Raw genomic sequence first — 23,989 nt, forward strand, 5'->3', positions numbered from 1 at the left:
CGACCTTGAAATCTTTTAAATAAGAGTCGTTAATACCGAAATTTACTCGACCAATGGCCGCTGTGACGTAAAATGTAGTATTTAAGTCGAGCGCAATGTTTGGACAACTTTGAAAGCTTACTGCGAGCTGAACCAGTGGGCTTACAATGGCTCAATGACTGCTCGGAGTCTGGTGAGGAGCTCTTGACGTCATAGACACAGTGTCGACCTTGAAATCTTTTAAATAAGAGTCGTTAATACCGAAATTTACTCGACCAATGGCCGCTGTGACGTAAAATGTAGTATTTAAGTCGAGCGCAATGTTTGGACAACTTTGAAAGTTTACTGCGAGCTTACAATGGCTCAATGACTGCTCGGAGTCTGGTGAGGAGCTCTTGACGTCATAGACACAGTGTCGACCTTGAAATCTTTTAAATAAGAGTCGTTAATACCGAAATTTACTCGACCAATGGCCGCTGTGACGTAAAATGTAGTATTTAAGTCGAGCGCAATGTTTGGACAACTTTGAAAGCTTACTGCGAGCTGAACCAGTGGGCTTACAATGGCTCAATGACTGCTCGGAGTCTGGTGAGGAGCTCTTGACGTCATAGACACAGTGTCGACCTTGAAATCTTTTAAATAAGAGTCGTTAATACCGAAATTTACTCGACCAATGGCCGCTGTGACGTAAAATGTAGTATTTAAGTCGAGCGCAATGTTTGGACAACTTTGAAAGCTTACTGCGAGCTGAACCAGTGGGCTTACAATGGCTCAATGACTGCTCGGAGTCTGGTGAGGAGCTCTTGACGTCATAGACACAGTGTCGACCTTGAAATCTTTTAAATAAGAGTCGTTAATACCGAAATTTACTCGACCAATGGCCGCTGTGACGTAAAATGTAGTATTTAAGTCGAGCGCAATGTTTGGACAACTTTGAAAGTTTACTGCGAGCTTACAATGGCTCAATGACTGCTCGGAGTCTGGTGAGGAGCTCTTGACGTCATAGACACAGTGTCGACCTTGAAATCTTTTAAATAAGAGTCGTTAATACCGAAATTTACTCGACCAATGGCCGCTGTGACGTAAAATGTAGTATTTAAGTCGAGCGCAATGTTTGGACAACTTTGAAAGCTTACTGCGAGCTGAACCAGTGGGCTTACAATGGCTCAATGACTGCTCGGAGTCTGGTGAGGAGCTCTTGACGTCATAGACACAGTGTCGACCTTGAAATCTTTTAAATAAGAGTCGTTAATACCGAAATTTACTCGACCAATGGCCGCTGTGACGTAAAATGTAGTATTTAAGTCGAGCGCAATGTTTGGACAACTTTGAAAGTTTACTGCGAGCTTACAATGGCTCAATGACTGCTCGGAGTCTGGTGAGGAGCTCTTGACGTCATAGACACAGTGTCGACCTTGAAATCTTTTAAATAAGAGTCGTTAATACCGAAATTTACTCGACCAATGGCCGCTGTGACGTAAAATGTAGTATTTAAGTCGAGCGCAATGTTTGGACAACTTTGAAAGTTTACTGCGAGCTTACAATGGCTCAATGACTGCTCGGAGTCTGGTGAGGAGCTCTTGACGTCATAGACACAGTGTCGACCTTGAAATCTTTTAAATAAGAGTCGTTAATACCGAAATTTACTCGACCAATGGCCGCTGTGACGTAAAATGTAGTATTTAAGTCGAGCGCAATGTTTGGACAACTTTGAAAGTTTACTGCGAGCTTACAATGGCTCAATGACTGCTCGGAGTCTGGTGAGGAGCTCTTGACGTCATAGACACAGTGTCGACCTTGAAATCTTTTAAATAAGAGTCGTTAATACCGAAATTTACTCGACCAATGGCCGCTGTGACGTAAAATGTAGTATTTAAGTCGAGCGCAATGTTTGGACAACTTTGAAAGCTTACTGCGAGCTGAACCAGTGGGCTTACAATGGCTCAATGACTGCTCGGAGTCTGGTGAGGAGCTCTTGACGTCATAGACACAGTGTCGACCTTGAAATCTTTTAAATAAGAGTCGTTAATACCGAAATTTACTCGACCAATGGCCGCTGTGACGTAAAATGTAGTATTTAAGTCGAGCGCAATGTTTGGACAACTTTGAAAGTTTACTGCGAGCTTACAATGGCTCAATGACTGCTCGGAGTCTGGTGAGGAGCTCTTGACGTCATAGACACAGTGTCGACCTTGAAATCTTTTAAATAAGAGTCGTTAATACCGAAATTTACTCGACCAATGGCCGCTGTGACGTAAAATGTAGTATTTAAGTCGAGCGCAATGTTTGGACAACTTTGAAAGTTTACTGCGAGCTTACAATGGCTCAATGACTGCTCGGAGTCTGGTGAGGAGCTCTTGACGTCATAGACACAGTGTCGACCTTGAAATCTTTTAAATAAGAGTCGTTAATACCGAAATTTACTCGACCAATGGCCGCTGTGACGTAAAATGTAGTATTTAAGTCGAGCGCAATGTTTGGACAACTTTGAAAGCTTACTGCGAGCTGAACCAGTGGGCTTACAATGGCTCAATGACTGCTCGGAGTCTGGTGAGGAGCTCTTGACGTCATAGACACAGTGTCGACCTTGAAATCTTTTAAATAAGAGTCGTTAATACCGAAATTTACTCGACCAATGGCCGCTGTGACGTAAAATGTAGTATTTAAGTCGAGCGCAATGTTTGGACAACTTTGAAAGTTTACTGCGAGCTTACAATGGCTCAATGACTGCTCGGAGTCTGGTGAGGAGCTCTTGACGTCATAGACACAGTGTCGACCTTGAAATCTTTTAAATAAGAGTCGTTAATACCGAAATTTACTCGACCAATGGCCGCTGTGACGTAAAATGTAGTATTTAAGTCGAGCGCAATGTTTGGACAACTTTGAAAGTTTACTGCGAGCTTACAATGGCTCAATGACTGCTCGGAGTCTGGTGAGGAGCTCTTGACGTCATAGACACAGTGTCGACCTTGAAATCTTTTAAATAAGAGTCGTTAATACCGAAATTTACTCGACCAATGGCCGCTGTGACGTAAAATGTAGTATTTAAGTCGAGCGCAATGTTTGGACAACTTTGAAAGCTTACTGCGAGCTGAACCAGTGGGCTTACAATGGCTCAATGACTGCTCGGAGTCTGGTGAGGAGCTCTTGACGTCATAGACACAGTGTCGACCTTGAAATCTTTTAAATAAGAGTCGTTAATACCGAAATTTACTCGACCAATGGCCGCTGTGACGTAAAATGTAGTATTTAAGTCGAGCGCAATGTTTGGACAACTTTGAAAGTTTACTGCGAGCTTACAATGGCTCAATGACTGCTCGGAGTCTGGTGAGGAGCTCTTGACGTCATAGACACAGTGTCGACCTTGAAATCTTTTAAATAAGAGTCGTTAATACCGAAATTTACTCGACCAATGGCCGCTGTGACGTAAAATGTAGTATTTAAGTCGAGCGCAATGTTTGGACAACTTTGAAAGTTTACTGCGAGCTTACAATGGCTCAATGACTGCTCGGAGTCTGGTGAGGAGCTCTTGACGTCATAGACACAGTGTCGACCTTGAAATCTTTTAAATAAGAGTCGTTAATACCGAAATTTACTCGACCAATGGCCGCTGTGACGTAAAATGTAGTATTTAAGTCGAGCGCAATGTTTGGACAACTTTGAAAGCTTACTGCGAGCTTACAATGGCTCAATGACTGCTCGGAGTCTGGTGAGGAGCTCTTGACGTCATAGACACAGTGTCGACCTTGAAATCTTTTAAATAAGAGTCGTTAATACCGAAATTTACTCGACCAATGGCCGCTGTGACGTAAAATGTAGTATTTAAGTCGAGCGCAATGTTTGGACAACTTTGAAAGCTTACTGCGAGCTGAACCAGTGGGCTTACAATGGCTCAATGACTGCTCGGAGTCTGGTGAGGAGCTCTTGACGTCATAGACACAGTGTCGACCTTGAAATCTTTTAAATAAGAGTCGTTAATACCGAAATTTACTCGACCAATGGCCGCTGTGACGTAAAATGTAGTATTTAAGTCGAGCGCAATGTTTGGACAACTTTGAAAGTTTACTGCGAGCTTACAATGGCTCAATGACTGCTCGGAGTCTGGTGAGGAGCTCTTGACGTCATAGACACAGTGTCGACCTTGAAATCTTTTAAATAAGAGTCGTTAATACCGAAATTTACTCGACCAATGGCCGCTGTGACGTAAAATGTAGTATTTAAGTCGAGCGCAATGTTTGGACAACTTTGAAAGTTTACTGCGAGCTTACAATGGCTCAATGACTGCTCGGAGTCTGGTGAGGAGCTCTTGACGTCATAGACACAGTGTCGACCTTGAAATCTTTTAAATAAGAGTCGTTAATACCGAAATTTACTCGACCAATGGCCGCTGTGACGTAAAATGTAGTATTTAAGTCGAGCGCAATGTTTGGACAACTTTGAAAGTTTACTGCGAGCTTACAATGGCTCAATGACTGCTCGGAGTCTGGTGAGGAGCTCTTGACGTCATAGACACAGTGTCGACCTTGAAATCTTTTAAATAAGAGTCGTTAATACCGAAATTTACTCGACCAATGGCCGCTGTGACGTAAAATGTAGTATTTAAGTCGAGCGCAATGTTTGGACAACTTTGAAAGTTTACTGCGAGCTTACAATGGCTCAATGACTGCTCGGAGTCTGGTGAGGAGCTCTTGACGTCATAGACACAGTGTCGACCTTGAAATCTTTTAAATAAGAGTCGTTAATACCGAAATTTACTCGACCAATGGCCGCTGTGACGTAAAATGTAGTATTTAAGTCGAGCGCAATGTTTGGACAACTTTGAAAGCTTACTGCGAGCTGAACCAGTGGGCTTACAATGGCTCAATGACTGCTCGGAGTCTGGTGAGGAGCTCTTGACGTCATAGACACAGTGTCGACCTTGAAATCTTTTAAATAAGAGTCGTTAATACCGAAATTTACTCGACCAATGGCCGCTGTGACGTAAAATGTAGTATTTAAGTCGAGCGCAATGTTTGGACAACTTTGAAAGTTTACTGCGAGCTTACAATGGCTCAATGACTGCTCGGAGTCTGGTGAGGAGCTCTTGACGTCATAGACACAGTGTCGACCTTGAAATCTTTTAAATAAGAGTCGTTAATACCGAAATTTACTCGACCAATGGCCGCTGTGACGTAAAATGTAGTATTTAAGTCGAGCGCAATGTTTGGACAACTTTGAAAGCTTACTGCGAGCTGAACCAGTGGGCTTACAATGGCTCAATGACTGCTCGGAGTCTGGTGAGGAGCTCTTGACGTCATAGACACAGTGTCGACCTTGAAATCTTTTAAATAAGAGTCGTTAATACCGAAATTTACTCGACCAATGGCCGCTGTGACGTAAAATGTAGTATTTAAGTCGAGCGCAATGTTTGGACAACTTTGAAAGTTTACTGCGAGCTTACAATGGCTCAATGACTGCTCGGAGTCTGGTGAGGAGCTCTTGACGTCATAGACACAGTGTCGACCTTGAAATCTTTTAAATAAGAGTCGTTAATACCGAAATTTACTCGACCAATGGCCGCTGTGACGTAAAATGTAGTATTTAAGTCGAGCGCAATGTTTGGACAACTTTGAAAGTTTACTGCGAGCTTACAATGGCTCAATGACTGCTCGGAGTCTGGTGAGGAGCTCTTGACGTCATAGACACAGTGTCGACCTTGAAATCTTTTAAATAAGAGTCGTTAATACCGAAATTTACTCGACCAATGGCCGCTGTGACGTAAAATGTAGTATTTAAGTCGAGCGCAATGTTTGGACAACTTTGAAAGCTTACTGCGAGCTGAACCAGTGGGCTTACAATGGCTCAATGACTGCTCGGAGTCTGGTGAGGAGCTCTTGACGTCATAGACACAGTGTCGACCTTGAAATCTTTTAAATAAGAGTCGTTAATACCGAAATTTACTCGACCAATGGCCGCTGTGACGTAAAATGTAGTATTTAAGTCGAGCGCAATGTTTGGACAACTTTGAAAGTTTACTGCGAGCTTACAATGGCTCAATGACTGCTCGGAGTCTGGTGAGGAGCTCTTGACGTCATAGACACAGTGTCGACCTTGAAATCTTTTAAATAAGAGTCGTTAATACCGAAATTTACTCGACCAATGGCCGCTGTGACGTAAAATGTAGTATTTAAGTCGAGCGCAATGTTTGGACAACTTTGAAAGCTTACTGCGAGCTGAACCAGTGGGCTTACAATGGCTCAATGACTGCTCGGAGTCTGGTGAGGAGCTCTTGACGTCATAGACACAGTGTCGACCTTGAAATCTTTTAAATAAGAGTCGTTAATACCGAAATTTACTCGACCAATGGCCGCTGTGACGTAAAATGTAGTATTTAAGTCGAGCGCAATGTTTGGACAACTTTGAAAGTTTACTGCGAGCTTACAATGGCTCAATGACTGCTCGGAGTCTGGTGAGGAGCTCTTGACGTCATAGACACAGTGTCGACCTTGAAATCTTTTAAATAAGAGTCGTTAATACCGAAATTTACTCGACCAATGGCCGCTGTGACGTAAAATGTAGTATTTAAGTCGAGCGCAATGTTTGGACAACTTTGAAAGTTTACTGCGAGCTTACAATGGCTCAATGACTGCTCGGAGTCTGGTGAGGAGCTCTTGACGTCATAGACACAGTGTCGACCTTGAAATCTTTTAAATAAGAGTCGTTAATACCGAAATTTACTCGACCAATGGCCGCTGTGACGTAAAATGTAGTATTTAAGTCGAGCGCAATGTTTGGACAACTTTGAAAGCTTACTGCGAGCTGAACCAGTGGGCTTACAATGGCTCAATGACTGCTCGGAGTCTGGTGAGGAGCTCTTGACGTCATAGACACAGTGTCGACCTTGAAATCTTTTAAATAAGAGTCGTTAATACCGAAATTTACTCGACCAATGGCCGCTGTGACGTAAAATGTAGTATTTAAGTCGAGCGCAATGTTTGGACAACTTTGAAAGTTTACTGCGAGCTTACAATGGCTCAATGACTGCTCGGAGTCTGGTGAGGAGCTCTTGACGTCATAGACACAGTGTCGACCTTGAAATCTTTTAAATAAGAGTCGTTAATACCGAAATTTACTCGACCAATGGCCGCTGTGACGTAAAATGTAGTATTTAAGTCGAGCGCAATGTTTGGACAAGTTTGAAAGCTTACTGCGAGCTGAACCAGTGGGCTTACAATGGCTCAATGACTGCTCGGAGTCTGGTGAGGAGCTCTTGACGTCATAGACACAGTGTCGACCTTGAAATCTTTTAAATAAGAGTCGTTAATACCGAAATTTACTCGACCAATGGCCGCTGTGACGTTTAATGTAGTATTTAAGTCGAGCGCAATGTTTGGACAACTTTGAAAGCTTACTGCGAGCTGAACCAGTGGGCTTACAATGGCTCAATGACTGCTCGGAGTCTGGTGAGGAGCTCTTGACGTCATAGACACAGTGTCGACCTTGAAATCTTTTAAATAAGAGTCGTTAATACCGAAATTTACTCGACCAATGGCCGCTGTGACGTAAAATGTAGTATTTAAGTCGAGCGCAATGTTTGGACAACTTTGAAAGTTTACTGCGAGCTTACAATGGCTCAATGACTGCTCGGAGTCTGGTGAGGAGCTCTTGACGTCATAGACACAGTGTCGACCTTGAAATCTTTTAAATAAGAGTCGTTAATACCGAAATTTACTCGACCAATGGCCGCTGTGACGTAAAATGTAGTATTTAAGTCGAGCGCAATGTTTGGACAACTTTGAAAGTTTACTGCGAGCTTACAATGGCTCAATGACTGCTCGGAGTCTGGTGAGGAGCTCTTGACGTCATAGACACAGTGTCGACCTTGAAATCTTTTAAATAAGAGTCGTTAATACCGAAATTTACTCGACCAATGGCCGCTGTGACGTAAAATGTAGTATTTAAGTCGAGCGCAATGTTTGGACAACTTTGAAAGTTTACTGCGAGCTTACAATGGCTCAATGACTGCTCGGAGTCTGGTGAGGAGCTCTTGACGTCATAGACACAGTGTCGACCTTGAAATCTTTTAAATAAGAGTCGTTAATACCGAAATTTACTCGACCAATGGCCGCTGTGACGTAAAATGTAGTATTTAAGTCGAGCGCAATGTTTGGACAACTTTGAAAGCTTACTGCGAGCTGAACCAGTGGGCTTACAATGGCTCAATGACTGCTCGGAGTCTGGTGAGGAGCTCTTGACGTCATAGACACAGTGTCGACCTTGAAATCTTTTAAATAAGAGTCGTTAATACCGAAATTTACTCGACCAATGGCCGCTGTGACGTAAAATGTAGTATTTAAGTCGAGCGCAATGTTTGGACAACTTTGAAAGTTTACTGCGAGCTTACAATGGCTCAATGACTGCTCGGAGTCTGGTGAGGAGCTCTTGACGTCATAGACACAGTGTCGACCTTGAAATCTTTTAAATAAGAGTCGTTAATACCGAAATTTACTCGACCAATGGCCGCTGTGACGTAAAATGTAGTATTTAAGTCGAGCGCAATGTTTGGACAACTTTGAAAGTTTACTGCGAGCTTACAATGGCTCAATGACTGCTCGGAGTCTGGTGAGGAGCTCTTGACGTCATAGACACAGTGTCGACCTTGAAATCTTTTAAATAAGAGTCGTTAATACCGAAATTTACTCGACCAATGGCCGCTGTGACGTAAAATGTAGTATTTAAGTCGAGCGCAATGTTTGGACAACTTTGAAAGTTTACTGCGAGCTTACAATGGCTCAATGACTGCTCGGAGTCTGGTGAGGAGCTCTTGACGTCATAGACACAGTGTCGACCTTGAAATCTTTTAAATAAGAGTCGTTAATACCGAAATTTACTCGACCAATGGCCGCTGTGACGTAAAATGTAGTATTTAAGTCGAGCGCAATGTTTGGACAACTTTGAAAGTTTACTGCGAGCTTACAATGGCTCAATGACTGCTCGGAGTCTGGTGAGGAGCTCTTGACGTCATAGACACAGTGTCGACCTTGAAATCTTTTAAATAAGAGTCGTTAATACCGAAATTTACTCGACCAATGGCCGCTGTGACGTAAAATGTAGTATTTAAGTCGAGCGCAATGTTTGGACAACTTTGAAAGTTTACTGCGAGCTTACAATGGCTCAATGACTGCTCGGAGTCTGGTGAGGAGCTCTTGACGTCATAGACACAGTGTCGACCTTGAAATCTTTTAAATAAGAGTCGTTAATACCGAAATTTACTCGACCAATGGCCGCTGTGACGTAAAATGTAGTATTTAAGTCGAGCGCAATGTTTGGACAACTTTGAAAGTTTACTGCGAGCTTACAATGGCTCAATGACTGCTCGGAGTCTGGTGAGGAGCTCTTGACGTCATAGACACAGTGTCGACCTTGAAATCTTTTAAATAAGAGTCGTTAATACCGAAATTTACTCGACCAATGGCCGCTGTGACGTAAAATGTAGTATTTAAGTCGAGCGCAATGTTTGGACAACTTTGAAAGCTTACTGCGAGCTGAACCAGTGGGCTTACAATGGCTCAATGACTGCTCGGAGTCTGGTGAGGAGCTCTTGACGTCATAGACACAGTGTCGACCTTGAAATCTTTTAAATAAGAGTCGTTAATACCGAAATTTACTCGACCAATGGCCGCTGTGACGTAAAATGTAGTATTTAAGTCGAGCGCAATGTTTGGACAACTTTGAAAGTTTACTGCGAGCTTACAATGGCTCAATGACTGCTCGGAGTCTGGTGAGGAGCTCTTGACGTCATAGACACAGTGTCGACCTTGAAATCTTTTAAATAAGAGTCGTTAATACCGAAATTTACTCGACCAATGGCCGCTGTGACGTAAAATGTAGTATTTAAGTCGAGCGCAATGTTTGGACAACTTTGAAAGTTTACTGCGAGCTTACAATGGCTCAATGACTGCTCGGAGTCTGGTGAGGAGCTCTTGACGTCATAGACACAGTGTCGACCTTGAAATCTTTTAAATAAGAGTCGTTAATACCGAAATTTACTCGACCAATGGCCGCTGTGACGTAAAATGTAGTATTTAAGTCGAGCGCAATGTTTGGACAACTTTGAAAGCTTACTGCGAGCTGAACCAGTGGGCTTACAATGGCTCAATGACTGCTCGGAGTCTGGTGAGGAGCTCTTGACGTCATAGACACAGTGTCGACCTTGAAATCTTTTAAATAAGAGTCGTTAATACCGAAATTTACTCGACCAATGGCCGCTGTGACGTAAAATGTAGTATTTAAGTCGAGCGCAATGTTTGGACAACTTTGAAAGTTTACTGCGAGCTTACAATGGCTCAATGACTGCTCGGAGTCTGGTGAGGAGCTCTTGACGTCATAGACACAGTGTCGACCTTGAAATCTTTTAAATAAGAGTCGTTAATACCGAAATTTACTCGACCAATGGCCGCTGTGACGTAAAATGTAGTATTTAAGTCGAGCGCAATGTTTGGACAACTTTGAAAGTTTACTGCGAGCTTACAATGGCTCAATGACTGCTCGGAGTCTGGTGAGGAGCTCTTGACGTCATAGACACAGTGTCGACCTTGAAATCTTTTAAATAAGAGTCGTTAATACCGAAATTTACTCGACCAATGGCCGCTGTGACGTAAAATGTAGTATTTAAGTCGAGCGCAATGTTTGGACAACTTTGAAAGCTTACTGCGAGCTGAACCAGTGGGCTTACAATGGCTCAATGACTGCTCGGAGTCTGGTGAGGAGCTCTTGACGTCATAGACACAGTGTCGACCTTGAAATCTTTTAAATAAGAGTCGTTAATACCGAAATTTACTCGACCAATGGCCGCTGTGACGTAAAATGTAGTATTTAAGTCGAGCGCAATGTTTGGACAACTTTGAAAGCTTACTGCGAGCTGAACCAGTGGGCTTACAATGGCTCAATGACTGCTCGGAGTCTGGTGAGGAGCTCTTGACGTCATAGACACAGTGTCGACCTTGAAATCTTTTAAATAAGAGTCGTTAATACCGAAATTTACTCGACCAATGGCCGCTGTGACGTAAAATGTAGTATTTAAGTCGAGCGCAATGTTTGGACAACTTTGAAAGTTTACTGCGAGCTTACAATGGCTCAATGACTGCTCGGAGTCTGGTGAGGAGCTCTTGACGTCATAGACACAGTGTCGACCTTGAAATCTTTTAAATAAGAGTCGTTAATACCGAAATTTACTCGACCAATGGCCGCTGTGACGTAAAATGTAGTATTTAAGTCGAGCGCAATGTTTGGACAAGTTTGAAAGCTTACTGCGAGCTGAACCAGTGGGCTTACAATGGCTCAATGACTGCTCGGAGTCTGGTGAGGAGCTCTTGACGTCATAGACACAGTGTCGACCTTGAAATCTTTTAAATAAGAGTCGTTAATACCGAAATTTACTCGACCAATGGCCGCTGTGACGTAAAATGTAGTATTTAAGTCGAGCGCAATGTTTGGACAACTTTGAAAGTTTACTGCGAGCTTACAATGGCTCAATGACTGCTCGGACCGCAATTTATCTGTGATGCTTACTTGTGTAGCGAGTAACTACTCAGTCCCTCCAATATTTGCTATTTTGAGCAGTACACACAAGTATTACAGGCTCACATTTAGTTGTAGAACTAATAGACACTTGAATAAAGTTCCTTTGCTTTTCTTTCATTTACACTTCTCTATTTACTTATTGATTTTTGGCTGTTTTGAGCCTCAATTAACCTGTTCTGTTTCCTTGCAGGAAGAACGAAATTGCAGTTCAGCCACGGTGTCAAATCACCTTAGCTCGCTGCTGTACCCAATAAAATTTGTGAACAAAGACGATGCTCCTGACTTCAAAGGGGTGCCGATTATCCGCCAACTCAGAACGCAAGCCAGAATTCTCCAAAAAGCAGGTGATTTGGAAAGGCCAACCACGATGGAAGATCTTTCTGCCCAAAATCGCTGGATCCCTTGGTTAGTCTTAGCATGAAATCTGCTTTTTGCTCACTCTGTGACGGCATAGACTAAAATTAGTATTCAGTATATTGCATAACTAGCTGTACACTACAGATTGTTAAGATTCAAACAATTGTGTTAGTTCCCAGTCACACTAATTTGAGGGAAGCTTAGAGCTTCAGGAGAAATTGGCACTTAAAGTAAATTGATTAACCATTGTTTGCAAGATACATCTCTCTTGGCTGCAGTAGTTTTGACCTGAATCATTCACTTTCCCTTCGTCCTGGACAGCCCAACCTGTGTGAACCTTATTCATTTTTTTGTTTTTTGGCTTTTGTCTTTAAAAAAGGGAGGAAGTGGTTTCCGCCGTTAGCAAGCAAAGAGAAAAATTTGAATTGACAGGCCCGATGAAGTTCAAAGCCAAAGAATTTTGTGACCTAATAATGCTATCCTTGTACGTGTTTATTCCCCCGGCACGGGGATTGGAAATAAGGACCCTGGAAGTCCTGTCAGGGGAACAGGCTAGTAACTTTGACCCAAAGAGCTCCACTGGGAAGAATTATTTGATTGTCAAGGATAGTGGGGACATTGTCCTCCACTTTAATAACTACAAGACAAGGAAGTTTTCTGGACGAGACGAGCTGGCTCTACAGGTTAGACAATCTTCTCTTTGGTTCCAATAAATTAAGTAAGTAAATAAAGAAATCAATCAATAATAAATAAATAACTTGATTTACCAAGGGTGACACATTATAGTTGAGAACTGGTAAACTTGTGGCCCTCCCCTAAAATATATAAAACTACATGTAAGTTACAAATATTAAAAAGGGTAAAATGTAATATTCAAAGAGTGAAAATTTTATGAAATGGGAAAGCTATCAAAGCCAGCATAACCTTTCTTTATAAGAATACAATAATTCTGTTTGAAGGCAATAATACTGGTGCTAGATCTTGTATTAATAGGTAGAGAGTTCCAAAGTTTTGTGGCTGTAGCAAGAAAGGTTTTTTCCACCTTCTGTGTCACATTTACATCTAGCGCAGGGTAAAGTTGTATCATCATAGCGTGAGGTTCTGGTTGACATGTCGCTGATATGCACTAATTATTTTATTTGTCAGGTACTCTGGGCAAGATCCATTTCAGCATAATTTTGTAGAATAAGCATAATTTATTTACATCAATCTCATCACAAAAGGGTAGCCTGTTTTGGGACAATTTGCCACACTCATGGTGATCTGAGATAATTGACCTGAAATTTCTACTGATTGACATGGATGAAGCGCTCCATCCATAAACATTTGTTGAAATCCATCGATGTTGATTCTGTTCTCAAACTGGCTAGCTGGCAATTTATGCCAATCTCAAATTGTTAGAAATTTGTACAATGTGTGTTCAGCAATCAAAAGTGTTGACTTACCGTTTAGTTTGATGATTGACCAAACATTCAGGTAAATGCCACTAATCTTTTTCAGCCACAGGACGAGCTATGTCGACTGCTTCTGTCATACATAAAAGATTATCGGCCGCATATGGTGACCGATTCCAGTGGTAGATACCTCCTGCTGGTAAGGCTTTAATCTGGTGTTACTAAGTTACCAAATGATACTCTCACATCTTGTGTAATTGAAATTTCAATTTCTGGACTTTTGGGGTGAGGAAAGTGCCTTAAATACCCCTACTTTGGCCCAGCCAAGGATGCACCCTAACCCTAACATAGAGGTATAAAGCTGTTAAATCTTCTTGTTTCACCCCCAATTCGATAGCAAGGATGGCTTTTTTAGACATTTCGTCCATCTGAGGGTTGGTCACAGTCACATTTCACCCCCAATTCGATAGCAAGGATGGTTTTTTAAAACATTTCGTCCTTCTGAGGGTTGGTCACAGTCAAATTTCACCCCCAAAAGCTATTTCAGGATGTAAAATTCAGTGATAAATTCTGTGGTGGGGTGTTTTTTTGGGCACATTTACCCTTGCAGGGTGTGGTAATTTTAAAATTTACCCCTTGTTAGGTATTTTCATGTCCCAAGTGGGGTTTTTGCACCTAATTTCACACCTTTTGGGGGTGATTTCAAGTGAAACCACATTTCAGTGAGGTGTTTTGTTGTGAAAAGTACACCCCTATCAAGGTTCACGGTTGTGATTAGGAACCCTAGTGGGGTGTTTTTGACTGAAAACCACATCTCTCTGGGGTGAGTGGATTTGCAAAATTAACCCTTGCGTGATATGAAATCAACCCAATTGGGGTGATTTTTTGTGATCCTGGACACTTGTGGGGTGATTTCAAGGGAAACAACACCTCTCTGGGATATTTTTTTCCAACAGATTCACCCCTGTGAGGGTGTTTTTTTTAGAAAAATCACCCTGCTTGTTTTTTGAGTATTCATTCTTTTTCCACCCTAACATGTATGTGTATGTTTTGCACACACGTGAGTGGCATTGGCAAGGATCTCTATAAGAAAAAGGTCTCAAAAATGAAAAAAAAAACAACAAAACAAAACACAACCAATGCAAATGCACTACCCTTTTTTTTACTCCAGAACAAGAATGGTGATCACTTCACTGCTGCCTCCTTTTCTGCCCACTTGAAGAGCGTGCTATATGGCCTTACGGGAAAGTTGGCTTCCATAAACATACTCAGAAGTTCCTTTATCACTTGGGCGTACGACAAATCGTGAGTTATTCTTAGTAATTCAGAGGGCACTTTTAGTCTTAAAATTAGGGAAGTTGAGTCAAGAGGTCAATATATTCTTTGACTCACATGAAACAGCTTAAAAACATAGGATTCCAATAATTTATTTTTCATCAATCAGTCCTATGCACTAGAATACTTGGTTTGCATCCGTGCGAAGAGATGGCTGGTAGTTTGCTCAAGCTAATTGAATCCCATGTCCATGTTTGTTTGTTAAGTCTCTGACCTAAACAAAGTGTTTGTAAGTAGGCCACTTTCAGAATTATGCAAGAGCATTGATTGCTTATATTTTCTCTTGGGACCATTGTCAGTCTCAGGTGAAACTGGAAACAGTTCTTATGCAATTCTTGGAGGGCAAACAGAGTGTTTTTCAGTCTTTGGTCAACTACCCTACAATAATTTCAGTTCTCTCATTCCCCCCTCGAGTGTAATATTACATATCATGACTCAGACATTGTTCTATGATTTTAACAGGGACTGTACGGACTCTCTCAAGGCTTCGTTAGCATCTGCGCTCAGGCATTCGCGAAAACAAGCGCAACATACATACGATCGCCGCACAGCAAATCAGAAGAAACGAATGGCGGTCGACTTAGCCAGAGATTACGCAGAGGGCCGTCTGGATGAAGGGGAAACTGCAACCGATGAGGAACCAGAAGAGGGTGATGAGACAGTCAACAGGGGCGATTTCGTCGCCGTTGTATCAGAGGAAAGCACCTATCTGAAGCCGGTGGTTTACATTGGCCAGGTCAAGTCCATAAGACAAAAAGAGGCGACGCTGTTATATTACAAACACATAGGCACCAACTTATATAAGCTTGAACTCTCGGTCGAAGAGTGGAAGGAAGGCATTGACAGCCTTGTTCCTGTGGAATTGCAAGGCTCCAAAAAGCGAGGAGGTGTCTACAGACTCATGACTTCCACACGCACCATCCACAAGGCAGTGAAAGGGTAACTGTCTGTGCAGTCTTTCAGTCAAGCTCCAAACGGTGAAAAACCGTCTGATTTCCAAAAAAACAGTTTCGCTTCTCTAAGTCCAGAATCAATTCACGAAAGCTTCCACCCCACAATTTTTTCTCCTCAAAATCTTGTGACCAGCATGAGAGCTTGACTGAAGGTTGCATGTTTTCAAACAAGAGGGCTTAGCAGAATAAGAATTAACTTAGTTGAAGCAAAATTGGTTGTCCCAGTTTCCCAAATTCAAGTGAATGACAGGCTGATTTTATACGTAGCCTTAGTAACTTGAAATAACATCACCTCCATCATTTGAGCCAGTAATTGCCTTATAGAGCCAGTTAAATTGACAGCACATATACAAAACAAATGCAAATGTTTATTCTTACTTGGAACAACGGCAATGGGCCATTTTACAGTTGTTTGCTCAGTGACCTGGCCTATGAATGGCTGCGAGGCTGCCGGTGACCTTGAATCGATACAGACCTAACTGCTTTTATCATGTAAATTGTGTTGTTGTGATTCAAATTAGTCTACATTAACATAAGAAAAGCACAAAGGTTTGTATCAAAACAGGGTCACTGGCAGCCTCGCTTCCATTCTAAAGCCAGGCAGCTTAGCTACAACTGTAGAATGGTCTATATTTTGCATGAAGTGAAAATTAAAAATCTTTGCATAATTATCTACAATGGCCACAGATGCTTGGCCTTGCAATGGAAGCATGAAATTTCCAGTTTTGAACCGTGCAAACGAGAGCCCACTGGCTCACAAGTTTTGTTTCAAGCTTGAGTGTTCATACACTCTGTTCAGTGATTAGGAAGCATATGAAATATATTAAATAAACAGTGGTTGAGACCATAAGGTCTTTGTTGTCATGTATTCTTTTTAATTGACCAAATGCATAAATGGCGACCAAAAATGCATTCTTTTGTTTATGTGCTAATGAGACTCACTAGCCTCGCTCTCAAGCAACATTTCTTTGGTATTTTGTCCATGCAATCGAGGCTACTAAGGGTAAATAGCACATAAACAAAAGAATATTTTTTTGGCTGCCATTTATGCATTCGGTCTATGAACCGATTCAAAACTTTCTGACACACAGAGCAGGGCTTCAATCAAAGGACTTCATTCTCGATAACAAATAAAACAGGGCAATAAATACTCAGATACTCGCTGATCGATAACTAATTTTACTCTATAAAAGTTATTGTATGTACAGATACCAAACATGAGAGATATCATGCAAGGTTGAAATCTTAATGAGAGACTTGATGGCTTTTTTGGTTTTATTCCACATATGAACAAACAAATGAAATGAAAATAATATCACCACAGTTTCAATTATTAGGAGAAAGGCAAGAGATAAGAAACTTAATACTTGTGTCCTGTAACTATGGTAACAGGTATTTCTGAGCAAGAAAAAAAAAAATTCCTCACCTTAATATTGTGAGGAATGATAATTTTCAATAATTAGCTTTCTAGTTGTTCTGACGCACAGAGCAGGGCTACCATCAAAGGACTTCATTCTCGATAACAAATAAAACAGGGCAATAAATACTCAGATACTCGCTGATCGATAACTAATTTTACTCTATAAAAGTTATTGTATGTACAGATACCGAACATGAGAGATATCATGCAAGGTTGAAATCTTAATGAGAGACTTGATGGCTTTTTTGGTTTTATTCCACATATGAACAAACAAATGAAATAAGAAACTTAATACTTGTGTCCTGTAACTATGGTAACAGGAATTTCTGAGCAAGAAAAAAAAACCTCACCTTAATATTGTGAGGAATGATAATTTTCAATAATTAGCTTTCTAGTTGTTGCTTTGGGAAGGTTAATTCTGAATGAAGAGTGCTTCATGTGTTTTTCACAGACACTAGCAGTTGAATAATGTTGTTCACACCTTAATGATACTGTACATTCAAGGTGGATGCCTTACAGGACCCTGTTTTACACAAGAAAGTCCATGTTATCAACAGGAAATTTGGATTGATTGTTTCAGTTGCCTAAATTTCTTGTCATTTATCTAAATGGAAAATAGGCTGTTCTGTTCCCGAAATTCAAACATCCTCACAATAGATAAGGATTCATGAGTGCCCAATGAAAGGCTAACAAGTATTAGTGGTTTTGGTTCCTTCCTAAAAAGGTGTGTCTCTCCTGGCAGGCCATAAATAATATTTACAATAATAATAATATTTATTCTAATTAACAATTATTGCAATATAAGTAAATGAAGAAAGACAGAAAGACATTGGCTGGCTAGAATTATTTATCGGTTGTTTTCAATCTAATCAAGGATGATGACGATAATAATGTCTTTATTCATCTACTTGTATACTTTAACAATAACACAACAATAATAATCAATATCTATAAAAAGTAAAGGGAGGAGTCAAGCACTGTTACAGTCAAGCTATGCAGTTGCATGTTTGCAGTGATGCATTTTGGAAAAAAATCTAAATGTAGAGCTGAAATAAGTTTCTGCATGAACTAAGAAATTCAGAACTCTCAGTCTGAGGAATAAACAGTACAGCGGACAGAGCTTGACTGTAACGTGACAAGGTCTCTTTACTTATAATTATAGATATTGATTACTCTCCCCCGAATAAAATTCATCAACCCTCTCCCATTCCCCCTGCCCCGATGGCCGCCCGCGCCTCTTCCTGTACGAAAAATCCTGCCACGTGCTGTACCGCGCATGACGCCTCTATATCCCCCCCTTGCCCCCCGATTTCCGCCCCTACCGCGAATTCCACCCCTAGCCCCCCGACTTCCCCCCTCCCGCTATCTACATATTTTGGTTTGGTGGGGCACTGAGCCCTGATGTGCCCCTGTCCCCCACATCGCCAGCACCCTGAAAAAGAGAGAAAAAAGAATAGCCGTTGTATTGGCATGTAAAATGTTGATTGTGAACCGTTATCAGGTCACTGACCGTCGGCTGGCTCACTTTGCAAGTGAAGCTATCCTAGCTTCACTTGATAAGTAGTCATGTGTAAATATAAAGAATATTCTATGCGTACTTGTGTACGGGTGTGGCTCCTTGGGGGGAACCTTTGTTGGGTCCTTTCCATCAGCCTTTTCTAGAAAACAGGAGTGATATAATTTCTTGCAGACTGTAGTTAAGCAAGTCAAACAGAAGTTGGCATTGTCACTGTTACGATGAAAAGCAAATGACAAATGATAGTAACTAGTTCAGTAATGTAATAAGGAAATGAATTTGTACCATTTTCTTTTCCTGGGATACTGGTGTCACTCAAGGGTTGCGTCATCCTCTCCTGAGGGGACAACTCTTGTGTGCTGTTTTATAGAACAAATAAAACAGTTTACAAAAAGCAAGAAAGGAATGATGTTATTGTCTTCATTACATGGACTTTATTGCACATGCTTTATCCAGGCAAGGTTATCGCACACAGAGAAAGAATTGTATGGCATGACGTTCTCTCCCCATAACGAGGCACTTCAAAGAGGCCAATAAAAGCCTGTGCATTCAAAATTAATGCATCTGATTTTCCATCATGAATAATAAACCTATTTTTTGGACACCAGGTTTGTAGTAGGTTCAAATTTGTCAACTGAAGACAAGAGCAACCTCATCAGTTGAACTATCTATGCCATAAATGGCAGTTTCCCCACTATCTAGTATACATTGCAGAATATCATCATGAGATATAGTGAAATGATGGTCCCCAATTTTAACAATTGAAATAGTTTCAGAAGATGTACCTTTGCATTGCTGGAAGAATAATAAATTATAATATTATTAACATATGAAGCTACTGCTCATATGTAGATGGTTCAGTCAAACGCACATGACAAGAAACATTGTTACTTCTAATATCAAGATCAAAGGGCTTACATGTAGCATCTGGTGGTGGTTCTAGTAAACAAAGAAAAAAGATGATATTATTAGTATAATTACATGGAATGAACAGACTTTCTTCCAGTCACACAAGCATAAATTATTTAATTATTAGTCGTACTAATCAAATTGTGTTTGGAACATTTTCAAAGGTCACATACCAACTGCCATGATTGGTTGCTGGTCACTTTTCTCTGGAAGTAATGAGAAAGGAAAAGTTAGCTTTTCTCATAGATTATTTAATTATTGGTCGTACTAATGAAATGTCAAGGTAAGAGGCCCTCAAAGTGTTTAGAACATTTTCAAAGCTCACATACCAACTGAACAGGTCGGTTGCTGGTCACTTTTCTCTGGAAATAATGAGAAAGGAAAAGTTAGCTTTTCTCATAGATTATTTAATTATTGGTCGTACTAATCAAATGTCAAGGTAAGAGGCCCTCAAAGTGTTTAGAACATTTTCAAAGCTCACATACCAACTGAACAGGTCGGTTGCTGGTCACTTTTCTCTGGAAATAATGAGAAAGGAAAAGTTAGCTTTTCTCATAGATTATTTAATTATTGGTCGTACTAATCAAATGTCAAGGTAAGAGGCCTTCAAAGTGTTTGGAATTTTTCAAAAATCACATACCAACTGACATGACTGCTTGCTGGTCACTTGTGTCTGGAAGTAATGAGAAAGGAAAAGTTAGCTTTTCACATCCTTGACTAAAGGCAATTCAAAGTTATTGTAAATGTGCATCAAATTATTTATAGACATCATTGGAGAATGTTTTGTTTCCTTGTGTTAAGTTTTTAGAGAATTTTACTGTTCACAGCTTGCAAATCACTCTTCACAAATAGCAAATGGTAATCCCCGATTTCGTATTTGAAATAGAAAAGCATTTAAATACCAGATAAAGGCGGTTCTGACATGGCTGTTTTGTTGCCATGGTAACCTGCTGGGTCAAGTCAATGACTACATCTGGTTGAGCGATTATTGCAGAACCCCAGGCCTTTAGTATCACAAGACAACAGCATTAGAGGGTTACTTTCGTCATAAATAAGACATTCATTCTCTTACTGATTTGCTGATTTGAGCCACCTTAAAGTTGTCGTTAATGAGGCCCTACCAGGGAGGGGCTGGGGCGTGTCGTTGATTCATTAAAACAATTGCTTCTGTTCCCTTGAACCCAAAATTACTTTTTGATCCCTTCAATTGTATGAAGTTCCCTTGTTCCCTGAGATATGTTGTCGTCCTTCTCCGCGTCCCCAGTTCCCCAGTTCAAATAAGCTTCGTCAGTGAAACCACTGGCAAGGCGATAATGTGCCCCAAAAAGGCCAGTCATTTGCGGTTTTCTCTCACTTGAGATCATTCAGATTGAAATTATTATTAAAATCAGCTCAAGTACACGCAATAGCGCGTTCTATCGAGTGGCAAGGGTGGGAGATTTGGAAATGTACTGGAATGAACGAAAAAGTCTCACCGCCTTCAGAGGTACTACTGTTCGACAACGTGCCAAATCGTGTCGCTCACTTGACCGAATCTAACGAACAGTTTACGGTGGGAAAAGACAGGAAAGAAAGAAACCACATTAAGAGCATTTTAACTACAGTTTTCTTACTTACTAGATTCCATCTTTGGATGTTCGCACTTCCCTCAAGCTATATAATGCCGATGTGTTTTGAAAATTCCGCTGCCTGTCGTTTCCTCCAATCGCAGCCCTCGTACACAGGCTCCTTGCATTTCGGTCGATCGGTCGATCGCGATGTTTCTCGGCTTTGACTTCCGACAGGCTCCGGGAAATGTCGGAGATAATCTTCGGCTGTTTGGGAGAGAGGTTTTTGTGTCGGAATCGAAATTTCTGTTTTTTCCACAAAAAACTCGCTTTCGTGCCACGTCCCAAGGCCTTGCAACGAACAAACCATTTCCCAGGCATCCCCCTCCCCGAGGAATAAAGAGTATGGCTGACCCGGCGTGTTTAAAGAGGCTTTTGAGAGAAACCTTGATTCAGATGAAGATCGATGAAGGTATTTTCACATCAACTGCATTCGTTGTGGCTCTTACTTCAGCTCAATCTGGCTGCTAAGAGAAAATGCCATTCCTTCGCGGGATTTTAGGCTAAATAGAGTCGAGTGCATCTTGTTGTAACTTATTTGTAAAGCTTCGCGCGTGCCGCAATTGCTACGCCATCCAAGCTTTCCCTTTTATTTTAATTGGTTTTTACTTTAGCGAAAGTTCATTATTACACTTTTCCGTTTCTTGGCGAAAGGAACTTGCTTGTCTTATGAGTACATTTGTAATGTTTTTCCCGCGAAACCGGTCCGTTTTCCCAATATCAACACAGCTTGGCATTTATGCTTAACAGTACAGTCTGGCATAAGCTAGGAGTATCGGGCCATATTTCATTGCATATCATAGTTTGCTGTTGTTAATACCGAAATTTACTCGACCAATGGCCGCTGTGACGTTTAATGTAGTATTTAAGTCGAGCGCAATGTTTGGACAACTTTGAAAGCTTACTGCGAGCTGAACCAGTGGGCTTACAATGGCTCAATGACTGCTCGGAGTCTGGTGAGGAGCTCTTGACGTCATAGACACAGTGTCGACCTTGAAATCTTTAACATAAGAGTCGTTAATACCGAAATTTACTCGACCAATGGCCGCTGTGACGTAAAATGTAGTATTTAAGTCGAGCGCAATGTTTGGACAACTTTGAAAGCTTACTGCGAGCTGAACCAGTGGGCTTACAATGGCTCAATGACTGCTCGGAGTCTGGTGAGGAGCTCTTGACGTCATAGACACAGTGTCGACCTTGAAATCTTTTAAATAAGAGTCGTTAATACCGAAAATTACTCAACCAATGGCCGCTGTGACGAAAACTGAAGAAGTAAAGTCGAGCGCAATTTTGTGACAACTTTTAAAGCTTACTGCGAGCTGAACCAGTGGGCTTACAATGGCTCAATGACTGCTCGGAGTCTGGTGAGGAGCTCTTGACGTCATAGACACAGTGTCGACCTTGAAATCTTTTAAATAAGAGTCGTTAATACCGAAATTTACTCGACCAATGGCCGCTGTGACGTTTAATGTAGTATTTAAGTCGAGCGCAATGTTTGGACAACTTTGAAAGTTTACTGCGAGCTTACAATGGCTCAATGACTGCTCGGAGTCTTGTGAGGAGCTCTTGACGTCCTAGACACCTTGTCGACCTTGAAATCTTTTAAATAAGAGTCGTTAATACCGAAATTTACTCGACCAATGGCCGCTGTGACGTAAATGTAGTAATTTAAGAGTCGCAGCGCCAATGTTTGGACAACTTTGAAAGTTTACTGCGAGCTTACAATGGCTCAACTGACTGCTCGGAGTCTGGTGAGGAGAGCTTGAAAACTTCCATAGACCAAAACAGTGTTCGACCTTAAATCTTTTAAATAAGAGTCGTTTAATTAACCGGGGAAATTTACTCGACCAATAGGCCGCTGCTGACGTAAAATGTAGTATTTAAGTCGGAGCGCAATGTTTGGACAACTTTGAAAGTTTTACTGCGAGCTTACAAATGGCTCAATGACTGCTCGGAGTCTGGTGAGGAGCTCTTGACGTCATAGACAACAGTGTCGACCTTGAAATCCTTTTAAATAAGAGTCGTTAATACCGAAATTTACTCGACCAATGGCCGCTGTGACCGTACAATGTAGTATGTAAGTCGAGTCGCAATGTTTGGGACAACTTTGAAAGTTTTACTACTGCGAGCTTACAATGGCTCAATGACTTGCTCCTGAGTCTGGTGGAGGAGCATCTTGAACGTCACTAGACACAGTGGTCGACCTTGAAATGCTTTTAAATAAGAGTCGTTTAATACCGAAATTTACTCGACCACTGGCCGCTGTGACGCTAAATTGTAGTATTTACGTCGAGCGCCATGTTTGGACAACTTTGAAAGCTTCTGCGAGCTGAACCAGTGGCTTTACAAAATGGCTCAATGACTGCTCGGAGGCTGGTGAGGAGCTCTTGATGACTGTCATAGACACAGCAGAATTGTCGACCTTGACAATCTTTTAATAAGAGTCGTTAATACCGAAGTACTCGACCAATGGCCGCGGTGACGTAAAATGTTTATTTAATTCGAGCGCAATGTTTTGGACAACTTTGAAAGTTTACTGCGAGCTTACAATGCTCAATGACTGCTCGGAGTCTGGGAGGAGCTCTTGACGTCATAGACACAGTGTCGACCTTGAAATCTTTTAAATAGAGGTCGTTAATACCGAAATTTAACTCGACCAATGGCCGCTGTGACGTAAATGGTAGTATTTAAGTCGAGCGCATGTGTGGACCTTTGAAAAGCTTACTGCGAGCTGAACCAGTGGGCTTACAATGGCTCAAGGACTGCTCGGATTCTGGTGATGAGCTCTTGACGTCATAGACACGAGTGTCGACCTTGAACTCTTTTAAATAAGAGTCGTTAATACCGAAATTTACTCGACCAATGGCCGCTGTGACGTAAAATGTAGTATTTTAAGTCGAGCGCAATGTTTGGACAACTTTGAAAGCTTACTGCGAGCTTACAATGGCTCAATGACT

General features: G+C 41.4%; 1 protein-coding gene and 1 long non-coding RNA gene across 2 annotated transcripts; one reads left to right on the forward strand and one right to left on the reverse strand.

Annotated features, from left to right (window-relative positions):
* Positions 1–11,775: 11,775 nt before the first annotated feature.
* LOC137985924 (uncharacterized) lies at positions 11,776–16,669 on the forward strand. Its single transcript, XM_068833367.1, has 5 exons — positions 11,776–11,946; positions 12,278–12,581; positions 13,399–13,491; positions 14,464–14,597; positions 15,090–16,669. Exons 1-5 carry the CDS (start codon positions 11,909–11,911, stop codon positions 15,568–15,570), a joined length of 1,050 nt encoding a protein of 349 aa, XP_068689468.1. The 5' UTR covers positions 11,776–11,908; the 3' UTR covers positions 15,571–16,669.
* Positions 11,867–13,428, reverse strand: LOC137985925 (uncharacterized). Its single transcript, XR_011119438.1, has 3 exons — positions 13,344–13,428; positions 12,666–12,713; positions 11,867–11,981 (listed from the first exon to the last, which is right to left on the reverse strand). It is a non-coding gene; the product is annotated as an uncharacterized lncRNA (long non-coding RNA).
* Positions 16,670–23,989: the final 7,320 nt, after the last annotated feature.

Source organism: Montipora foliosa, unplaced genomic scaffold, assembly GCF_036669935.1.
Source record: "Montipora foliosa isolate CH-2021 unplaced genomic scaffold, ASM3666993v2 scaffold_113, whole genome shotgun sequence".
Classification (NCBI taxonomy): domain Eukaryota; kingdom Metazoa; phylum Cnidaria; class Anthozoa; order Scleractinia; family Acroporidae; genus Montipora; species Montipora foliosa.

Excerpts from the sequence above, each read along its gene's own strand:
- LOC137985924 (XM_068833367.1), top strand. The coding sequence starts at position 11,909 with ATGGAAGATCTTTCTGCCCAAAATCGCTGGATCCCTTG. Across the intron at positions 11,947-12,277 it reads CAAAATCGCTGGATCCCTTG|GGAGGAAGTGGTTTCCGCCG; the intron begins GTTAGTCTTAGC and ends TCTTTAAAAAAG. Across the intron at positions 14,598-15,089 it reads ACTTGGGCGTACGACAAATC|GGACTGTACGGACTCTCTCA; the intron begins GTGAGTTATTCT and ends TGATTTTAACAG.